This window comes from Cygnus olor, chromosome 7 (assembly GCF_009769625.2).
Source record: "Cygnus olor isolate bCygOlo1 chromosome 7, bCygOlo1.pri.v2, whole genome shotgun sequence".
In the NCBI taxonomy this organism is placed as follows: domain Eukaryota; kingdom Metazoa; phylum Chordata; class Aves; order Anseriformes; family Anatidae; genus Cygnus; species Cygnus olor.
The window spans coordinates 20,624,539-20,645,209 of record NC_049175.1 but is presented as its reverse complement, the minus strand read 5'-3'; the positions used below and the strand labels follow the sequence as shown (position 1 = coordinate 20,645,209).

The 20,671-nt window shown below is 39.3% G+C and overlaps 1 protein-coding gene across 5 annotated transcripts in view; it reads right to left on the bottom strand.

Annotated features, from left to right (window-relative positions):
• PCGF5 (polycomb group ring finger 5) overlaps positions 1 to 20,671 on the bottom strand; it is a 61,293-nt gene that overhangs the window by 22,482 nt on the left and 18,140 nt on the right. For 3 of the 5 annotated variants that reach the window (XM_040563565.1, XM_040563569.1, XM_040563567.1), the window contains exons 2-3: positions 12,441 to 12,750; positions 2,700 to 2,796 (exon numbers count right to left, since the gene is read on the bottom strand). In XM_040563565.1, coding sequence (XP_040419499.1) covers positions 2,700 to 2,796; positions 12,441 to 12,552 — 209 coding nt within the window. In that variant the 5' untranslated portion in view covers positions 12,553 to 12,750. Of the gene's footprint in view, positions 1 to 2,699; positions 2,797 to 12,440; positions 12,751 to 13,160; positions 13,275 to 20,671 lie in introns of those variants that run through there. The other 2 variants (XM_040563566.1, XM_040563568.1) reach the window with 1 other exon arrangement.

Genomic DNA, 20,671 nt, shown 5'->3' with positions numbered 1-20,671 from the left:
TGGTATAACCAACCAAAATTCTACGGAATATTGATAATAAATAATTGCACAAAATTAGGAAAGAGAATTCCAGAATTTAACACTCTTCATGGATTTTCATTTTAGAGCTCAATGTTGAATTTCAGACTTATGCTTACAGTTTCAACAGACCTTAAATACTGCTAACTGAAAGATATATCTAAAAAACTCAGACAGCTACGAAGTTACTCAGAATTGAGTTTATAAAGTAGTTTATAAAGTTTATCTCAAACATCTCAACTAAAAACACTATTTAGAGTGTACAGTGCCATTCCTCAGAAATTTACTGCACTCTTGAGCAGTGATGGGGCTGGTCTCTCTAAAGAGAGAGCATAATGCATGTATTAAATTGTTCAGGCAACTTCCAAAAAAGATAATTCCTTTACATTGCTCATGTGCTCTTCCAATAGTTAGTTTAGCAAATGGTTAAAACTGTTTTCTGAAGTACAACCAGCAAACTACTAGTTATACGCAGTTTGTCGACAATAAACCCCATTACTCTAAAAGGAGTTTCAGGAAATAATTGCAGAGAAAATAGGTCTTCCCACATTTCTGGCTTGTGATCTTAACTTTTCTCACCCTTCGAGCATTTCCTGCTTAAAGCATGTTATTATTTTACTAAACATCTACTAGACATTTCAGAAAACGCCCCTTTTCAGCTCCTCTGAAATAGTCCTGTCACAATAAAAGACATATTTCTAAAATGCTTTTGTTTTCAGCCTATTAGCAGTCTTCTGCAGTCTAACAGCATCTCCTGTTGCGGCAGAGACAGTGCATCAGATGCTGACAGGAGGTCAAAAAAATACTTGTGGTAAATATCTACATAAACCCTTTTAACCCTACCCTTCCAAAAACATTTGGATGACAAAGACTTAAGGTAGTGACACCACTTAGAGTTGCTGAATTTAATCTTTCTCACCTACCCTCTTAGTATCTAACTGAAGCATGCACATCTGGGAATGTGCACACACATATCCATCATAAAAATCAAAGCAAAATATGACAAATTATGGCAAACACAAGGAAATTAGGAAATAATACCACCTCTAGCAAACTGCAGATATAAATATTTATTTTAGCGCTGACAGAAGAATATTTCTTCCTAAATTCACAACAGTATTGCACACTAAATAAACCCCGAAGAAAAATGGTACCCTCTGTTTTGTCTTTTTAACTTGTACAGAAGACAAAAGGTAGCTGTGAGAAGGAAGAAATGCTTCCTTAGGGCCAATCACTAACATCAAATTACGATTTTAAGCATCGGCATGAGTCACTCAGGATAGCCTTGCCTGGGTAGCAGCTGATTAATTTTACTCATTTTCACTGCACACACAGTGACCAAGAAACATCTAGTTTCCTTTTTACTGCTTTGGTTTCTCCAGATTCCTCTGAAGATCCGTCTCATCACTGATTCAAATTCTTTTCTAGCTAAAATAAGCCGGTTTCCATTAAAAATAAACAAATAGTTCTCACAAGCATGATTGGGCTGTTGCTCACTCTCCCAATGTTTGGCCAATTAAGTTTGTTATCTGAATAATCCAAATACTAGGCATGTAAAAATCCATCTGGAAGATCAGGTATGGAACACCTCTCCTAAAATTGCTTGGATCATATTAGGTGACACAGACATATATGGAAGGAGCAAACTATACGATGTAAGAAAGTTGAGCCTGTAAAACATTCTAAAAAGCAAACAAGAAAAATAGATGAGAAGAGTAAAAATAACTCCTTTGATAGAAATGGGAAATACTTATTTGTGGGTTGATTTAGCAAGCATGTGTTCTGTAATGAATATATTAAACAGCGCTTGTTTTCCTCAGCTAATTTTCACCCAAAGAATTTCTCTTCAGAAATCCTTCACCTCCAATAGACTCCCAACATGTATACTAGAGAAAGCAGGTAAATCAGTAGATCTTGGGGAAGGTGGGAAACGATAAGGATGGGGGGAGCACTTCATCATTTTAGGAAAACTTGAAATTCTACTATTGATGACATTTCTTGATTTCTCTGTACTATACTTGTAGGATGGCAATCACTTTGTTTCAACATAACATCACCAGAAGAGAATGCAGAATTTCAAGAAAAATAATTGACTGAACGAAGACGTGTGAGTTATTGTGATATTAAAAATACAATCTCCCAATGACAATTTCAGTGTCAAAACCTTCTTTCACAACTCTCTTTTGATTAATCTGACAGCAATGTCAATTCAGATTGGTAAACCTACCCCTTGGAAAACATTCAGTTATTTGTGTGATCCTTTTTCTACATTGCTTTGCTCTAAGAAGGAAAAGGTTGCATACAGTTTGGAATCCCCTAAATCTAGGGGAGGAGGAGAAGAAAAAAGGACTATTGAACTTCTGTTCATGTAAAGCATAAAAAGTTCTTGGTTCATTTCTTTGTTTAATAGAGGTTTTAAAACATTTAATTTCATTTGTACAATATACTCAAGCCTTACTGTGCCTTTCCCTTGTCTTTCCTCCTTGTATTATATGTGAAAAATCTCAATTTACAATTTGTTGGGAGATGAAAAATTGACAGAAGCTGTGGTCAAGAACAGTCAACACACACATTTTACTAACAGGCAAAAAATTGAATTCCGTTTCAGGATAAGGACATTAATAGTTGTTGGTTTTGTTTGTTTGTCCTTCCATTTCAGCAAACGTGCAATGTCAGCTTACCTTAACATTTCTAGCGGATTGGTCTCATGCACTTGATTGCCACACCTGGGACAGTCATTGCTGTCTTCAAAGTGCTGAACAATACAAGTCTTACAAACTGAGGGACAAAACAAGAAAAAAAGTAAGAAAAACTTAGAGCAAGATCTAAGTAACACTGATTGAACACAACATAGTGATACCAGCTAACTACTTAATGCATCAAAGATAAAAGAGTATTATTTCAAAGCAAATAATCGCAATGTACCTTACCCACTTATTGTTCCTCAAAGCCACAGCTAGTTCTGCTCTGCCGAGATACTGAGTCCAGCAGAACAGCTTAGACAAGCATTGCTTTAGAGTATGTGGTGTTGTTACAAGTTACAATTCACATGGCGTGGTAAAATGCAAAAAACATACCATGCAGCACATGTAAAGAACAGGTTCTGAGATAGCCCATTCTGTGGAGTAGTAGCCCAGCAGAAGCCAATCATCACTTCAGATGATCTGAAAATGATTCGCCTGCACTGTTTTCTTTCCAACAGAGATGTTGACAACTGAAAATACTGTTGTAAATACTTCTTTTAAGAGAAAAGTTCATAGAAATTGTACACAGGTTCAAAGTAGCTATGCTTCTCTGTTGACTTATGGTCTTCAAAAGCAGTGACAGAAATTACAGTAAACCTTTAATACTTGAACCTTATCATGAAAAATCAGTATCATGACCATTGCAAGTCTAAATGAACCCAAACCAACAACAATCTGAATTTAAAACCCAATAAACTGAAATTAAACTAAAGAAGGTGCTACACCACTGTTGCTTCCAAATGATTAATTACAGACTTCAGATTTTACTGTCATTCATAAGAAAATGGAACATGACCTGAAAAGAACAAATATGCCTGCTATTATTACTGTGTTATAACATTCGGAATGGAAGTAAACTCAATCCTCTGTTTATTATTATTCTACCTAAACTGGAACAAGAGCTCATCAGTAAATGGACTAAGAAAAAAATAAATGGACTGCTGCAATTGCAGTATGTTTTCTGCTGAAACACTGTAATTTCTTTCATCAATTACTTAAAGAACTAAGATCACCTCTAAAGCAAACTGGTAAATCTTAATTATATGAAAATCTTTAAGGACGATCTTGGTGCTTTTTTTTAAACAAACAAACAAACCAAAAAAACATCTCCTAACAAGCTAGGTCTGCATTTGCCTCTACTTTAGAATGCCCAGAAGTGTTATTACACTTCAGCTGACTCTGGTAATACACACACATATTAAACCTTTGTGTAGGTGTTTTTGTTTGTCAGTGTTTTAAACTCTCAAACTGGTTTAAAACACTGACTGAAGGACATCAGCTTCATAGATTTGGTTGCAATTGCAATGAACTTTCCCCTTTAAGTCTGACAGGCAGACTTCAGAGCTCTGATTAGCTCTTGGCACTCTCCCCAAGCTAAATGGCTCTAGCAGTGCTGGATGCATGACAAATTGCTGATGATCTGGTAAAATGAGTTCAGAAAGCCCAGAAGTCCTGCCAAACAAGTCCAGTAAGTGAGGCACAATGCTGTCCTCTACACATAGGGACCCCAGAACAGAGCTGGTAACTGTGATGTTATGAGAGCACAGTTCAAGCCTCAGGACACAAGTACATTTTTTCTTAAACTCGAGGTGTGAGGTATTTAGCACTGGCATACAGACACAAGAACCTGTAATCACAGAACTCTTCTTACATCACAGAATTTTTATAATTTGCTACGTTACTGCACCTAATTGATTTTTGCACATGCATTTCCTAACACTTCCCCAGGGTAAGAAATCTAGTGAAGATCAGCAAGCCGGTGTTCTGTACCTACAAGACTTTTTCACTTTTCTATATTCTTTTTGTAACTAATGCTCAAACACAAAACACAAAACAGCTTGCTACTACACTTTTTTCATATGAAGATTTTAAAATCAGGTCCCTTAGACTTTAAGTGGTCAATACACTTACATGTAGAATACATGCAGAATACTAACAATTTCATCACCCACATAGAAGTATCCATGCCAGTCCAACAGAGCACTTAAGGACATGCTTAAATTAAAGCACAAGTCCCAATAATTTTTAGACCATACATTTTATACTAAGAGAATTGTATAAAATCTTTGTTAACATGACTGAGAGGAGATAGAAGCCCTACAAGAGTCCTCACCTGAATTACTTGCAAACAGCCAACACCACCGTTTGAATGTTTATAATGTACAGAGACAGATTTTCATTAGCTGGCCAAACAACATTATTCAATAACCTCTAAAAATATTCCTGCTTATCTTCAAACACCAATTACTGTATCTCTACTTTTTAGATACTATGAATAGTCCTGAAGATTACCCCCCCACAAATGGCTCAAGAACATGCCACGTCATTTGAATAGAAAAAAACAACAGTCAGTATGGCTGATTAATATGAAATTTTGATACATTGTTCATGAGAAAGCTAGGGTGAAGTGAGCTTTTCTTTCTGAAACAGGCAGTCCAAGTACTGAGTAATTCATTTATCTTGCTCTTCTTGAGCAAAGAAAAACAAGCTAACCAAGAAAAGGTCCTACTCTGAACACAACAGGAAAATCAAAAGAGAAGACAATGTGAAACAAAACCATGATGGAGAAGGCTCTTTAATTTATACTATACTATGCTATGTACTACAATCCCTGTTTAAAAAAAAAAAAAAAAAAAGGAAAGGAAACAGGACTGTATGGAGACATTTACTTTTTGCAAGATTTTTTATTGAAGATAGTCTAGAAAAGGAAACATTGCCGTGAATGACAGTAATTCGTTGAAGAAAATTAGATCTTTCCCACTCATTAACAAAGGAAGTGCTTTCTTCCTCATAACAAAAAAAAATCAGGACATTTTGGGGGAGCACAACTCTTCTGTGTAATTGAGGTAAAGAACACCAAAGCAATTAAATGTAGAGATATTAGGACTAGGTGATATAAATCAAATGTCTAAAGAAAATTAATTTATTAAGCCTGAAATCAAAGATAGCGTAAGTCTGAAACAAAAGTTGTAGAACAAGCACTTCCTAGACAACTTGAACGAGAATCTAAATAACCATATTGTGCCCAAGCTTCACAGGAATCTGTGAAACACGCTGCTGTCAACCAAGCTCTTAAATTGCAGCATCTGGTATCTCATAATCTTGGTATCTACACCATGCTAAAGATGGAGATGATACTCTACCTTTGTCAGGAGAAACTGTACCAATTACTGGCACATGATGACAACACTGATGAGAACTACAAGGTTAAGAATTGCTTGTTATCTTGGAAATGCCATTAATTGGAGATTCTCAATTTAAAAATATGTGGGGAAAAAAAAAGCTGAGAAGCTAGTATGACGATAAAATCATTAAGTCTAACATAGTCACAAATAATGGCCATATGGAAATTCAGCTGAAAGTTGCTGCGGTAAGTAACATAAGAGTTTGGTTTATCGTAGACCTTATCTGACTTGCCTTTACAAAACTGAGTTTAGGGATAAATCTGTTTCAGTGAAGAACAGCAAGTGAAATGGAATTCCGCTTGTGTTAACTCTTATAATAAAGGGGTTGGTCTTTAATTTTTTTTTGTAAGCCTCCTTTTTGGTAGGATCAGCAGTTGTCTCTATGTTTTCAGTTTTTCTTACCTGATGCCAATTTTCAATAACTGATAAAGAACAAAAAATTTGGAAAAAATGTTACAAACACTGTTGGCATTGGTCAATATTGATTTTGGAACTGATAGGCCCTAATCTTATTTGGAAAATGTATTGAAATAGAAACTCTAAGAAGTATATCACAAAAAGTTTTTCAAAATGATTACCATTGGCTTGGTATCAACACAATAGTGGTTTCATTTTTATTTTTTTTCCTGTAATCAATTAGTGCTAGCCTCCTTCAGAAAACATTTCCCTGTGTTTCAAGAAAGGTATGTCTGAAATTCTTTGAGAATTTAATTCCCTCTGCTTGCTCTTGGGATCTTGGCTCCATTCATGATAGAGACGTTCTTGAAGTCTGTGATGAGATGACAGTGATTCTTTGAAAAGGACACATTGATCCGACTTATAAAGATATTTTACACATGGCTTTGCTAGGCTTTGTGTTTGTTTTCCAAACTAACAGAACGTGGATGAGCCATGACTTCCATTTACACCCAGAAGAAATTTGAAATCATTATTGTTCTGAAGAACTCTATGTCACAGGATGATAGGTAACTAATACATTTACTTAAAGTCAGGTGATTGACTCCCTAAACCTCCCAAACACTGAACACTGCTAACGATAAAGCCTACTAAAATCCAAATTAACATAACTTAAAGAGCTATTTATAAGATAAACTAATCTATGGAAAAGAACTGAATTCCTCAGTCTGAATATATTTATGTGCTCTCTTTATACCTTTTTTCAGGGAAGGTGGCAGCCTTGAAAGCCATGGGGGTTTAAGAAAGAGACAAATGATTAATGAAGAACTCAATCTTCAGTGTAAGTAGGTCTTGGAGCAGAATACATACAGACAAAACACGATAAAGAATTATGAATCGTAAGCCAGTCCTGTATGGATGTATTCCCTATGCCAACAAAGATAAAGATCTGGACCAAGTCTTTGTACAGCCAACACAAAGCATGAGGTCATCTTATATGAGGAAAAAACTTGAAATTGTAAATCAATACTGTAGCAATCAAAAACAACTTTTGTTTTTTCCCTCACATAAAGTTATGCTGCTATGCTGACTTGCCTGACAAAAGCTAAATGTGATTTACTGATAGCAATGTAGTCAAAAATACACATAAATTCTAGTACTCAAGAATAATGAACTGATATGCGATACTCTTAGTAGGAGGAAGATAATCAACCAGTATTTTTAGATATGATAGGTATAATCTTCCTCTTCTCAATATGATACACTGAACATTTTTCAAAGCCTGTCACTTTGAAGTTTCAGAGAACGCAATGAAGTCTGAGCATTGGGTGAAAAGGGTAGGGAAAAAAGGCAATCCTTAAACAAAATTAAATTACAGATATATTTAATTTACCACCTCGGGGAGAAAAAAATATCTTTAATACTTCTGGTACAGATTAACAAAAGGTGAACAGTTCGTAGAATTTTGAGGTATGTGCTGCACATGCCAGTGAAATGAGGACATGTATTTCCTGGTTGTACTATGACACATCAGATGATCCATAATAAAACGTAAGATGATTTACTACAATTGATAAAAGTGTTTGTGTGACATATACTAATTGGCTGGCAACCATAGCATACTATACAATGCTGCTTTTTCCAATACAGAGATATCTGGTTCACGCATTCTTTTAGATCTTTGTACTTAGCTGAAATTTACAGATACAAGTGTCAGGACTGTGCTGTACGCCATCTTAAGAAAGTACATATCTTGTGCATCTCTAGATACATATTGTTTGATGAGAAGAGGATATTTTTAAAATGCCGACTGCCAAGGTACCAAAATAAAATTTAAAACTGCATTTTTCTTCAAAATATTCTACAAGAGAAAGTTTAATTAGTTAGTTGTGGGATAAATTTTTTGTCAGAAGTCATCTTTTGAATTCTTCTAAGGATCTCCTCTCCCAAAATTAATCACTCCTTCAGGCAGGGAGTAAAGGAGAACAGGATATGCACAGCTGGAGCATACAGCAAGATCTGAAAAACACTCAAGTTGCAAGATTACTGATTTTATATTGAAAATTTTCTCTCTGGTTGCTTTCCTGAAGGAAGGGTATTTCTAAAGGTCCTAGACTGCACTGGTTGACACTTTCTTAATGCAGATGCTAGAGGAGCCAGGTAGAAGTAATGCATCACTTCATCTGCTCTTCACGAATACTGAAAAACTGGTGATGAATACAGCCACAGGTGACAGTTTGCCTCACGGTGACAAGAAGATGACTGAATTCAGGATTTTGAGGAAGGCTTCAAAGTTGAAAAACAGAGTTAAGATTCTTAGCTTCAGGAGATGTTTCAGAGCTTCAGCGTCTTTAAGACGCTGCTAGTCAGAATTCCCAAGGAGGCAGTCATTACAAAGAGAGGCACCCAGGAGGGCTGGCTGTTTTTTAAATAAAATTTATTTAGACATCAAGAGCTAACCACCCCATTGTACAGGGAATTATTGTCAGAACTGCCTAGTGCGCAAGAGCTGCTTGGTGCACAAACTTCATAATTAGTACACAAAAAGAAAACATATAAGAAGTGGAAACAACAACGGGAAACAAACGGATATAAAATCATCTTTGGGTGCTTAGGGACAAAATTAAGAAGGCCAAAACCCAGCCAAAGCTAAAACTAATGAAGGACTTGAGGGGTTTCTACAAGTAGGCTAGTAGCTGTATGAAGTTCAGAGAAAATGCGGGTCAGTTAATGAATGAGGGAGACAACTCAGGAATAGATCTGAAAGGTTTTGAGTTCCTCAATGTCTTTTTTGCCTTGGTCTTCACAGCCAAAGGCTGAACTCAGATCTCCATGCATACCAGCATAATTTGGGAAGGAGAGGTATGACCAGCAGCCAGGGAGCAGCACGTTAAGGCCTACATACAAAAACTGGACATACTCAAAACTACAAGCAAAATAGGATTTGCTAAGCTTAAAGCTTATCACCATAATCATGGTGGTTATGGAAGGTACCTGACTGACTGGAAAAGGGTAGTGTGTTCTGCCCACCTTTAAGAAAGATGAGAAGGATGACTGGGGCAACTATAGCTAAATAGCCTCCCCTAACTCCCCAAAAAGATGGCAGAACATGTCATGTCCCTTGAATCAATTTCCAACCATACAAGGGACAAAAAGGCAATCAAGAATAGTTAACATAGGTTTACCAAAAGCAAATCAGGGTCAAGGCTAATAGGTGATCTAAATAAGCCTATACTATCTGAATGGCAATGGAGACCAACTCTTCCTAGTAGTGGCAAATGGTATAACAAACAGTAAACGGTCACGAATTGTTGCTTGGTAGAACATTCAGTGCAGCACTGGAAGAGCTCTCCAATTTTCACAACTCAACTATTCAGAGCCATGGCTTGACCCAGTATAGTACTGGCAATTAAACTGTCTCACGCATGAGGTTGGCCTAGACAACCTCCGGATGTTTCTTCCGACCAGCATCTCTATAATTGTATAAACAGTCTGACATATTTAAGGGCACTAAAGAATGTTCCTGAGGAAAGTTTATTTTCCAGTCTTTGTAAGTGCACACTGCTAAACAATGAAGTGACTCGGGAGACAGATAATGGGACATACTCACTAGCTCACATCTAGCCTGCTTCAACCAGTAGTTCTTTAAAATCCTTGATAATTATGTAACAGGCTAGAAAAAAATGTCTCAGTACATATGGCAAAATCATCTGGTGAAAGTAGCAAAAAAGAAATGAAGCAGTGAATTTGTAGAATAATGAATTATTCTTGCAGTATTACAAGCGTTTCCTTCCCAAGAAACAGGAAAAAATTATACTACTGATGCCTAAGTTGCATTTAATCTTCCCAGGAAATAGCGAGTGTTCAATTGTCTGTCCAACATTCACAAAAACCTCATCAGAAACATTGTTTATTAAAAAGACACAGACTTCTAAGAGCAGAAATTCACTACTTAACATGTGGTCAGTGAACCCAGATGTGAGTTAACCACTAACTGATTTGGTTACTATTCATCACATTAGTTACTAAGATCACCAGAGAACATCTGTGTCAATACAGGCTTGCCATCTTGTCCAGACTAATACATTGTATTCCCAGTATCCAAAGAGTTTATCCTCCTTCTTAAAGTGTTAATATCTGCGGATTGTCATCATTTGTGCAACGCTGTTTTGAATTACAGCAATGAGCAGTATAAGACAAAGCACCAAAGGACAGTTAAAGTTGTTATTAATTTGTGATAACTTTTTGGATATAACTGAAGAATCATGACTACACTTCAAAATATATGTATTTTTTTTTCTCAAAGCCAAACTGTAAAAAAAAATTGCCAGAGTATCTTCCTGAATTCTGCAACATACACAGTATCACCTTTTCCTCTACAGACCTAAGTCTTCCATATCAACAAGTTTCTTGTTTTTCCTTTCCATCACTGTAAACTTCATATTTTGGCAAGTAAGCTGCTTTAAAGAAACACCATCTTCCTTCTTGCATTTTTAGTTAATGACCCCAACACATGGCAGTTTTTGTGCAAGAAGACCTGTGCAACTACATGCAAGCTCAGCAAGCTTCACTTGCACTAATTTGGCTGCAGAGCTGGGGACTAGGCAGCAAGAGAACTGACTCAGGGAAGAGCTCAAAATCTACAAGTGAACAAAAGAAACAGATGCTGTTGAGAAAAAATGCTCCTCCTGCCATTATTGTTTTGCAATGGGAGTGAAAGTAAACAAACAAAAAAATTATATATAAATAGAAAGATTCCATAACAAAGTGTTGTTTTTTTAAAGTCTGAGCTGATTTCTGATGCAACTTTTTTGCCTCACTCTAATCTTTTAAAAGTTACTACTGTTCATTAAACTTCAACCATAAAAAGATTAACTAATGCTGAAACTATTCTACTTTCTTTAAAGGGAAAGATAATACAATAATAGCTAATATACTTCTCCCCGTTTTATTTCAAGATATTATATGAGTACTTTGCTTAACTTCCTTTGTCCTGCCGTTAAATTCCTTCACCAAATAACTCAAAAGAGAAGAATAATACCACAAAACAATTTATAAGCCTTAGTTGATATTACACTTAGAAAAAATCAGTTCAAAATTATTTTTCCTCAAAAGGTGGTAATAATAATATAACAATAAACCATATGGCCTCTCTACTATGAACAACATATAGGAATGATAGGTTTTAATTCTTTCTGTACTTGATACAGTAATGACCATAACACAAACAGCTTGATATACATAGTACTATAGTGTAAAAAATAACAGCAAAGACAATAACAACTACAAGAACAACACTGCACAAAAACAACAGGAAATGCTAAGACAGGGCTTTAATTGGTATTTACTATAGGTTTAAAAATTGGAAGGCTACCAGAAAACACGTAGTTCCCCTTACTCCTTTTTAGGACGGTTCAATTTTTTTCTTTGGAAATATGCCAAATTCTTAAGAAGGTCTAAGTGAACTGTTTTATATTTGGGAATAAATCTAAAAAATTTGTGCACCTAAGTAATTCCACTTATGAAAATAAGCCACTGAGTCTGATACAAGAATTTGTACGTTTAATATCATTCATACAAACAAATATTTTAGAAGCATTAGGAGCATAAGACAACCTGAACAATTTCTTCTGAGTCAGTTTCAAAGAGACCTACTCTCTAAATAAATATTTTATCAACTTTCAAGTATTTCTACTCAATGTGCCATGGAACGCCTTAGACATGTGAGCTAGTACTGACCAAACTGGTGTATGCATAGTGCTCACTGCCAACAGATACAGCAGCTTAAGTTACAAAGGCAGACCAGCCACATTACCAAAATACCACGCCCAACCTAATAATCTTGCTTCTGATCAGGCCAGGCCACAGCGATCTTGGTGCTGGAGCCAGCACAATCACCACTACCTTGGGAGAAAGGAAAGGGGCATCTTCACTCTGCAGTTTGTTAAGGGGAGCTGGTATGGCCTCAAGATGACCCAAAGGGCGGAGCAGCATCTAGGACAACCGACCAGAAACCGCACAGAGATCAAATCAAGCATCAAATCAAACTTCAAGGAAGCATCACTGATGAAGGAAGGATGTTCTGCAAAGTACTTACAGGTATGGAGGCACTCTGTTACCGTAGTTGGCTTGATGAGATAGCCTTTACAGATATAACAGGTGATATGGGGATTGAAATCTTTCACCAAGTGCTTCCTCTGAGTAGCCATTCGTGGGGCAGGGAAGGCTGGCGGAGCGCTCTGGGCCAGCGGAGCAAATCCGGGAGGCGTCGACGCCCGCGGTTCACCAGAGCTGCGGCGCTGCTCCGTGCGGCGGGGCTGCTCCGGGCATTTGCTCGCGGCTCGGGCGCTCTCAGGGGGCCATGGCTCATGCCTCGGGCTCCTGCGTCAGGCCGGCCGCTCCCATACCTGTGGCACACGTGGGGAGGGAGAAGCCGTGTGAGCCGGGCACCGCGCTGCCCGCCGCGACTCCCCGGCGGCCAGGCATCGCCATCGGCTCGGCGGGGCCGCCCGGGTCGCCGTTTACGTAACGGCCCGGCCGAGCTCCCAGCTCCGAGCCCGCGGCCGCCCGGGCCGGGCCGCGCTGACAGGTGCACGCCGCCGGCCCGCCGCCCTCGCACCGCCGCTGCCCCGCAGGCCCCGCGGGGAGGGGCCGGGCCCTGCCCTCCGTCCCCTCCTGCCCTCCGCTCCCCTCCGCCCCAGCACAGCGCCGCGGCCCGGCCCTCCCCCGGGGGCAGCGGAGCCCCCGCTCTCCCCGCTGCCCGCCCCGTCCCGCCCCGCCCCGTCCCGTCCCGCCGCCTCCCCGACCCCCGCCGTACCTGGCGGAGCCCCGCGGCCTCGGGCGGCCGCCGAGCGAAAGAGAAAGGGAAACGGCGTGCGGCTCCCGCCCCCGCCGAGCCCTCCTCCTTCCCTCCCGCCCTCCTTCCCTCCCTCCCCGCCAGGCTGCCGCGGCCGGTCCCAGGGCGGGCGGGACGGGCGCGCAGGCGCTGCTCCCCGGCCGAGCCCCGCAGCGCCGCTGCGGGGTCGGGAGCCGCCGGCAGCCCCCGGCCGCCGAGCCCAGGGGCAGGGCGAGGGGCAGGGGCAGGGCGGCCGCAGGTAAGCGCAGGAGCAGCGCAACACAACGCAGCCCGCGCCCCGGCGGCTCCCCCCTGCCCCGCTTCGGCCCCGCCGCCGCCGTTTCTGGCCGCGGAAAGGTGAAGCCGAAAGGCAGCGCCCCGCCCGGCCCCCTCGGGCTCTCGAGGGGCAGCAGTGAACGAGTTAGGCCCGCAGCCTGTAAACACCGCTCCATGTGCTTCCCCGCCACTGAGCGGCCGGAGCAGCGCTCGGCACACGTGAGAGCTGCCTCCGGCGTCAAACCCATCCGCCGCCTGCCCCTCCGTTCACAGAAACACCGTAATACCGGGAGATTATTCATAACGCTAAGGGGCCCCATGGTGTTTTTCAACTGCAGTATTTCTAGCAATTTGTTACACTTGTTTTAGCAATAATAACAAAAATACAACGAGGTAATTCCCGTGCTGGCTGCAGGGGCCTCACGTTGCCTGAGACCGTGCTGGGTCTTGGCTTCTCTGTCCTGCGCCTGAAACCCTCAGCTGGCAGCGGCCCTCCCGCCCTGTCAGTCCCCCTTCATCCTCGGGCATGTGCCACAGGTACCTGCAGCCCGCTCCGGCCACTCTTCCTGCCTCCGAAGCCCTCACCCTCCAGCACATCTCCATCCACACCAACTCAACCGCCAGGCTTAGCCAGGTACGCTGAGCTATTAGCGTTACAGTTACAGTGCAATGGCGAACGCACGGTAAACCTGACGGACAGTAAGTTGACACAACGTGCATAATTTTTCCAGATAAAATTCTCATCTCGTATGACACATGAACAGGAGCTTAAAAGCTAAAAATCATTCGCAGCAGCATCTGTAGCTTAAGAAAATGTTGTATTTTGATGGGTTTGCCCATCTACTGTGAACCACTGTTTGCATTATTATACTGTAAAACACTCTGCCCAGTCAAAGGTTAGAGAGTACTTAACTCTAAAAGGAAAAATATTCAACACAGAATATATTATGAATTATAGAATTATGAATTATAGAATATATTATGAATTGTGAATTATATATGAATTATTATAGAATATATATGACAGTAAATGCAGGGAAAATGGAAAAAGAATATTTTCAATTTAAGTAAAAATATGCAAAAACTGAAAAATACTAATATCTTAAATTGTCTTTTCTTTAGGCATATAAAAAAAAAAAAAAGACTAAGCTATTTTTCTTACTAACTTTGGAATTCTTTAGTTTTAGAAATCTGTCATCTTCACAAACTATGATGTTAGTGTTTTTTTAAAGAACACTGAAAGACACTGAGGGTACCCATACTTGAAAGAGGAACTTGGAGGATGCACTGTCTTGAAAGTTAGCAAGATTGTTTCTAAATTGACATTACTCATTTAACAAAACAAAGCTTATGAAGTGTGTTACTAGGAGAGAGAATACAAATTCTTTTTCATATAAATATTTTACTTAGCAAAACTGACTAGGTTAGTCAGTAGTCATGTTCTGTCAGTTTCACAGAAGTTGACAATTTCAGAATGAGCGTGGGAGTGGCCAAGCTTGGAGAGTGGACTGAGCACAATAGTGCCTTATTAAACTTCCACACATTTAAAACAAACATCTGCTGATGCTCTGCTGGCTGTTTCACCACGACTGTGGCAGTAAGACTTTAAAAAAAAAAAAACTGGATTCTAAGTTTGAGATTTCAAAACATGGTTTATCAAACCTCCCTACTGGAAAAAAACAAGCAAGATTTTCTAAACAAATTCATCAGCTAGGCTTGTGTTTACACAGTAGTGGATACACAATTTTATATCCAAGCACATTAAAAACAGTTTTACATAATTATTATTATGTGTAGCCTATAAAGTAATAATTGCACAGCAGTCATGATACTTGGAAACATACACCGGGTAGGGATTCCCACAAGCCATACTAATACCTCTCTGTTAAGGGGTACCTGTCACATGCCAGCTGAAGGACATATGACACATTCTTGCTTCAGCTCTCTAAAATTTAGGAGCTCAGTCCTGCTGCCACCAAGCTGTATTTATGAGCTGCTGAACACTTTTAACTCTGTAAACCAAAAGAGCTGAGGCACTCAGCACCTTTCAAGACCACAACATAAAGCACAAATGAGAAGCATTGCAAAAGCTCTTATTTCGTTATCTGAGGAAAGCAGCATAACAAAGATCCTTAAATACTTATTCCTACTTTATATTGGGAGGTAGGAAATTATATTAATATATGCTCATGAATTCATTGTCATTTCAAAAGTACTTAACTCCTAACATTGCATACAATACGTATATTTAAAAATACATGAGCATGTAAATGATGTGAGAATTTTGATCTACTTACTGCAGTTAGAGGGTAACAGAGGTATATAGTGTTTGAACCAAACATAGTGGTCACTTTCATCACGTTAAGAGAGAAAATCAGCAAAACAAACTGAGCTAGTTCTAGTAAATATATATCATATATTAGCTACAGCAAATGTGGTGCTACAGAGTGGGTGATTATAGCCCTCAAGACAGTGATGAAAATACAGCTGCTCTCATTTCCCTGTTTCTTAAACCTCTGACTTCACTATTGACTGACTTGTACTGTGTCCTCTAACACAGTAATTACTTTTTTTTTTTAATCTTTTAATTCCTTCTTTACATACATGAGCTAGTCTAATAAAAAAATAAAGGTTTCTTTCTAAGCGTTATCAAAGTAGAGGAGTGGTTTGTTGAAATCCCTGAAGAACTGCTAAACTGTCCAATATAAAAAAAGTAATTCTTTACATTCATACAAATAAAATGTATCTTTTTAAAGAAGAAGCCAGCACACATAAGAACTTGTGAACTCCACATATTTCATTGTTTTTACTCATTAATGCAATTCCGACATTTTTGACGTAATATTGTCTCAGGTAAACTCCAGAGAGAAAATAAACATAGGTCTATACAGCCAAGCTCTGGGTACCATTTGAAACGGGTGACTAATTCTAATTCTGCAAGTAAATCCACAAGAGCACAACCTTACATCCCTATAGAGCCACCCTGGAGTCTGTTTCTAGGCAAGTGTCCAGTCACCCTCCAGTTACCCTTAGAGTTACCTAAGAATTACTGGGACACATCTGGTCTGGAAAATAATGAAAAAAAAAAAATCCCTAATTTTCTTAATAGACATTGTAGGGCAAGCTGAATGGCATCTAGAGGGAAATCATAGCATTCACTTTCACTGAAATTTGAATCTTTACCCATTTGATGGAAACACTATTTTATGATTCTTATATCTTGAAAACTTCACAGAAGTGCTCCAGTTGGAAAGGGCCTCTTGAGATCAGCTCTGCTCAAGCTGGGTCACCTAGAGACAGTTGTCCAGGGCTGTGTCTGGTCGGGTTCTGGGCATCTCCACAGATGGAGACTCCACAACCTCTGGGCAATTAATTCCAGTGACTGACCACCATCACGGTTAAAAAGTGCTTTCTTGATTTCAGATGGAATTTTGGGTGTTTTAATTTGTGCCCATTACCTCTTACCCTGTCAATGTACTCACCTAAGCACAGTTTGACTCCCTCATCCTCATTCCCTCCCATCAAGTATTTACAAACATTGTTAAGATTTCACAGAGCCTTCTCTTCTCCAAGTGGAGCAGTCCCAGCACCATCAGCCTTTCCTCATATGAAAGATGCTCCAGCCACTCAGTCATCTTTGTGGCACTGTGCTGGACTCACTCCGTATCTTTTTTGTACTTAAGAGCCCAGGACTGGACCCAGCACTCCAGTTGTGGCCTTACAAATGCTGAATAGAGAGGAAGGATCACCTCCCATGATCTGCTGGGAGCTTACTTGAAATTACTACATATTTACTCAGGTATGAATAATAGAACTAATATATTGACATTATTTTGGCTTCAAAGGCAGTTCTTCATTATGGTATACAGCCTTGCATTGTGCCACAACTGTGTTTTTTCTTCTCTTCATACTTAATTGACTTTTGGTGACAAGGTGGAGAGGCGAGTTTGCCTTTGAACCATCTGAGATTGCTCACAGGGAGTGATGCAACAGCAGGACGGACACCAGATGTGCAACCAAGAGGTTTCTGCACATCCACTTGCCTGTGTGCTCAGTTTCAGAACAGGGGTCTGAGATGGGGTTAGGAACTGTTGGGAACTAAAACACTGGCAGTATCTTTAACCTCTCCTATTTTTTCCTTATGGGACACTGTAGTTTCACTGGGCTTTGGTCTCCTCTACATCACCTTTAGTTTCTTACAGAGTATCGAAAAAATGTTTTGTGGCTTGTGGCTCTGTAGACTGAAGCGAAGTAGGCATTATTTCACAGTTGCCTGTGATTGTGGGGAACCACAGAGAATGACCAAAGCAGTGCTTTATAGTCCCATGTTTCACGTAAATTCATAGCAATTCTGTGTAAATACCTGGGACAAGTAAAGGTCAGACACTTTGGTAATGGTTTAAAGAGAACACATAATTTGAAATGACCCAGTTTTAAATCAGCTGCTCTCCATGCACCACAAAGGTCTTGCATCATCAGAATTACTTTTTTGGTCTCTGCTATTGGCCAGATATTTCACTTCTGCTGCATAGTTTGTCAGTCTTTCTCTGAACTCATGGCAATCAGTCTGTGTTGCCATTGCTGCCATTGTATAATCTCAAATACTTTTAACTACTTCACCTGTATTGCTATCCGATTATATGCTTCGGCCAGTTCAGTTTCCTTTTACTCTGCTCTCTGCAATACTATCAACTTCTTATTCTGTGACTTTCCAAAGAAAATCTACTCAGGACTTAATGCTTTCTCAAGTTCCCCTGCTACTGCACAACATGCAAATGAATAAATGAATAAATAGATCAGTGGCAATGAGAGACACGGTATCAGAAAAACTCAAGCACTGCAACATGCATAGGCCAGCCTGAATATAGCTGCTGTCTGCACCAGCAAGACTATGCCTCCTCCACAGATTTCCAGGATCTGTTGGTCATGTGGAGAATTCTTTGTCAGCTCCCTGTACGTATCCTTCCAGGGACAAAGCAGCTCTCTATCAGTATAACTGTATGTTCCAGATCTTCTAATCAGTTCTCAGCAAAATCTATGCTTTTCCACAGGACTTGCTATATTTCAGTAACTTTTTTTAATCCTTGTTTCCATCAGCATCATGTTTCTTCCATGCTATACTGCATGTTTACTATCTATACATATACTATATTGTTTGCAGTATTTTTTCCCTGAAAATATCAAAGCCAGTCACATCAACATATCACACAGCTCAACTAAACAATAATATGAAGTGTTCAAATAGCTTTAAAAGAGTGTCATCTTTCAGTCTCTGGGAGATGGAAAACAAACTGTAAGAACCCTCCAATGGCTCCTGCTAAAATTGTTACTAACAGATTTTGTTTCTTACAGTTGAAAGCTGGCAGGAATGCAAATCAAATTGTATCACACATGTCAAACAGCTTCACAATTATGCAATCAACTTGCACTGCAAATTAAAAACAAGACTTGCTACTAGATCTTAAGTCAAAACAAATTTAAAACTCCAATAAGCTCAGCAAAAGCAACCCTCAAGAAAGCTACTCATGCTAGTTATTACGGCAGAACTAGCAAACAAAGAGGCTCAAAAGCAAATAGAGAAGTAGCAACAAAATTTCCTCATCTTTCACAAGACAAATTAATGATATTTAAAATGTCTTAGGGTTTGTTAAGTAAGTTAAGTACCCTACTTCAACTGATTTTCAACAGGAGTTCTATTTCCAGGCCTCTCAAGAATAAAACCTTTAACTTAATAACACAATGTTGGATGGACTCCATTTCATTTCCACTACATGGGAAGACTCTCTTGTTCATGGGTATCATTATTTTGTTTGCCAATTAAAACAGTAGACTTAACTTGAGGAAACCTAATATAGATACTTGTGAATTTCATTTTTAATTTCCTGAAATAGAGAGTGCTTTTTCTGGATAAATTAGGAGAAAATAGGGGGCCGACCAAGATACTTGAATCTTAGCTTCACATCCTCATATGGTGTTTTTTAACAGTAGTTTAGCTTATATATTGAGCCAAACACTGTGCAGCAGCATTTTCCATGTGATCCAGTCCATCTGATCATATGGCTACAGTCACACCTTAAGTTGGCCTACTGAGTTAGCTAAAGGCATTATCTCTGCATTTCCCTAAGCTTAAGCAAAAATAGAAACTCTTCATTTATTTTGGATATTTGTAAAAGCATTAAAAAATGAGAATCACTCCAGATAACATTTTACTGAAAGCATTGTCGTGAAATATTAATAATTTGTATCCAATATACTGATGGCAAAGGATTAAGCAAAACTGATACTTTTAATTGAATCTTCATTTGAATAATGTACCAGTTTTAGGGTGAGACAAGCTCAGGATTCTAGCCAGAAGCTATTCTCAAGTGAACAATCGCTCCTCAGCCCCTAACTTGGCACCATATGCCAGTTCTGAAGTCATATTAGCTTAGGAAGTTGACAGTGCTAGTTTCCCAACTTTATTCCCATGACTGCAATAAATCATAAAAGTTTGCATAAGCAGTGTTTGACATTATCATCACCTGAGTTTTTGAAAGAAATTATTTATAAAACAATTCTGAGATATGCAATTTTTTATTACTTTATTCTATGATTACAAAATCATGGCCTTCAGACTCTGCCTACATTTAAACAGCATATTCTGGGTTGATGTGCATTTGAACAGACTGAGCACAAAATCAACCTGGAGCTGGAGCCTATGTTTACTACCCCTGCATCTTTAGCTGCCTCTCTGTGATGCTGAGAAGTCTGGGCTCAGCGTGGTGCTAACGAGACCACGTGGCTTTTGGCTGAGCAGGCTGTGACAGTTTTGGACTCTCTTTTTAGGCTCTGGACAGAGCAAGACTGAGTCCCTCCCAGAATACAAAGAGTATACATAATGTTGCTTTCAAAAAGCTGTACTGTCTGCAGGAGTTCATTCTCCAATTACTAACTTGTCCGATCTCATCAGCTAGACAGGATCATGAACTACTTCTGTAGGAAGAAAATTACAGTAACAAATGCAGGTAGTACTTCAGGAAATTACATGCTTTTGAGTCAAAAATAAATAAATCTGTGCTTATAAGCACACTAGCAGAGGCAAGGCCCTCCTAGAGATACATTCGTTTGAATAAAATACAATAATGTCTGTTTTGGTTCATGAATATCTAATGACACTTATTGATGAAGTCTGACAAATGCTCAGACTGGATCGTTCTACTAAGATTGTTGATTTATAT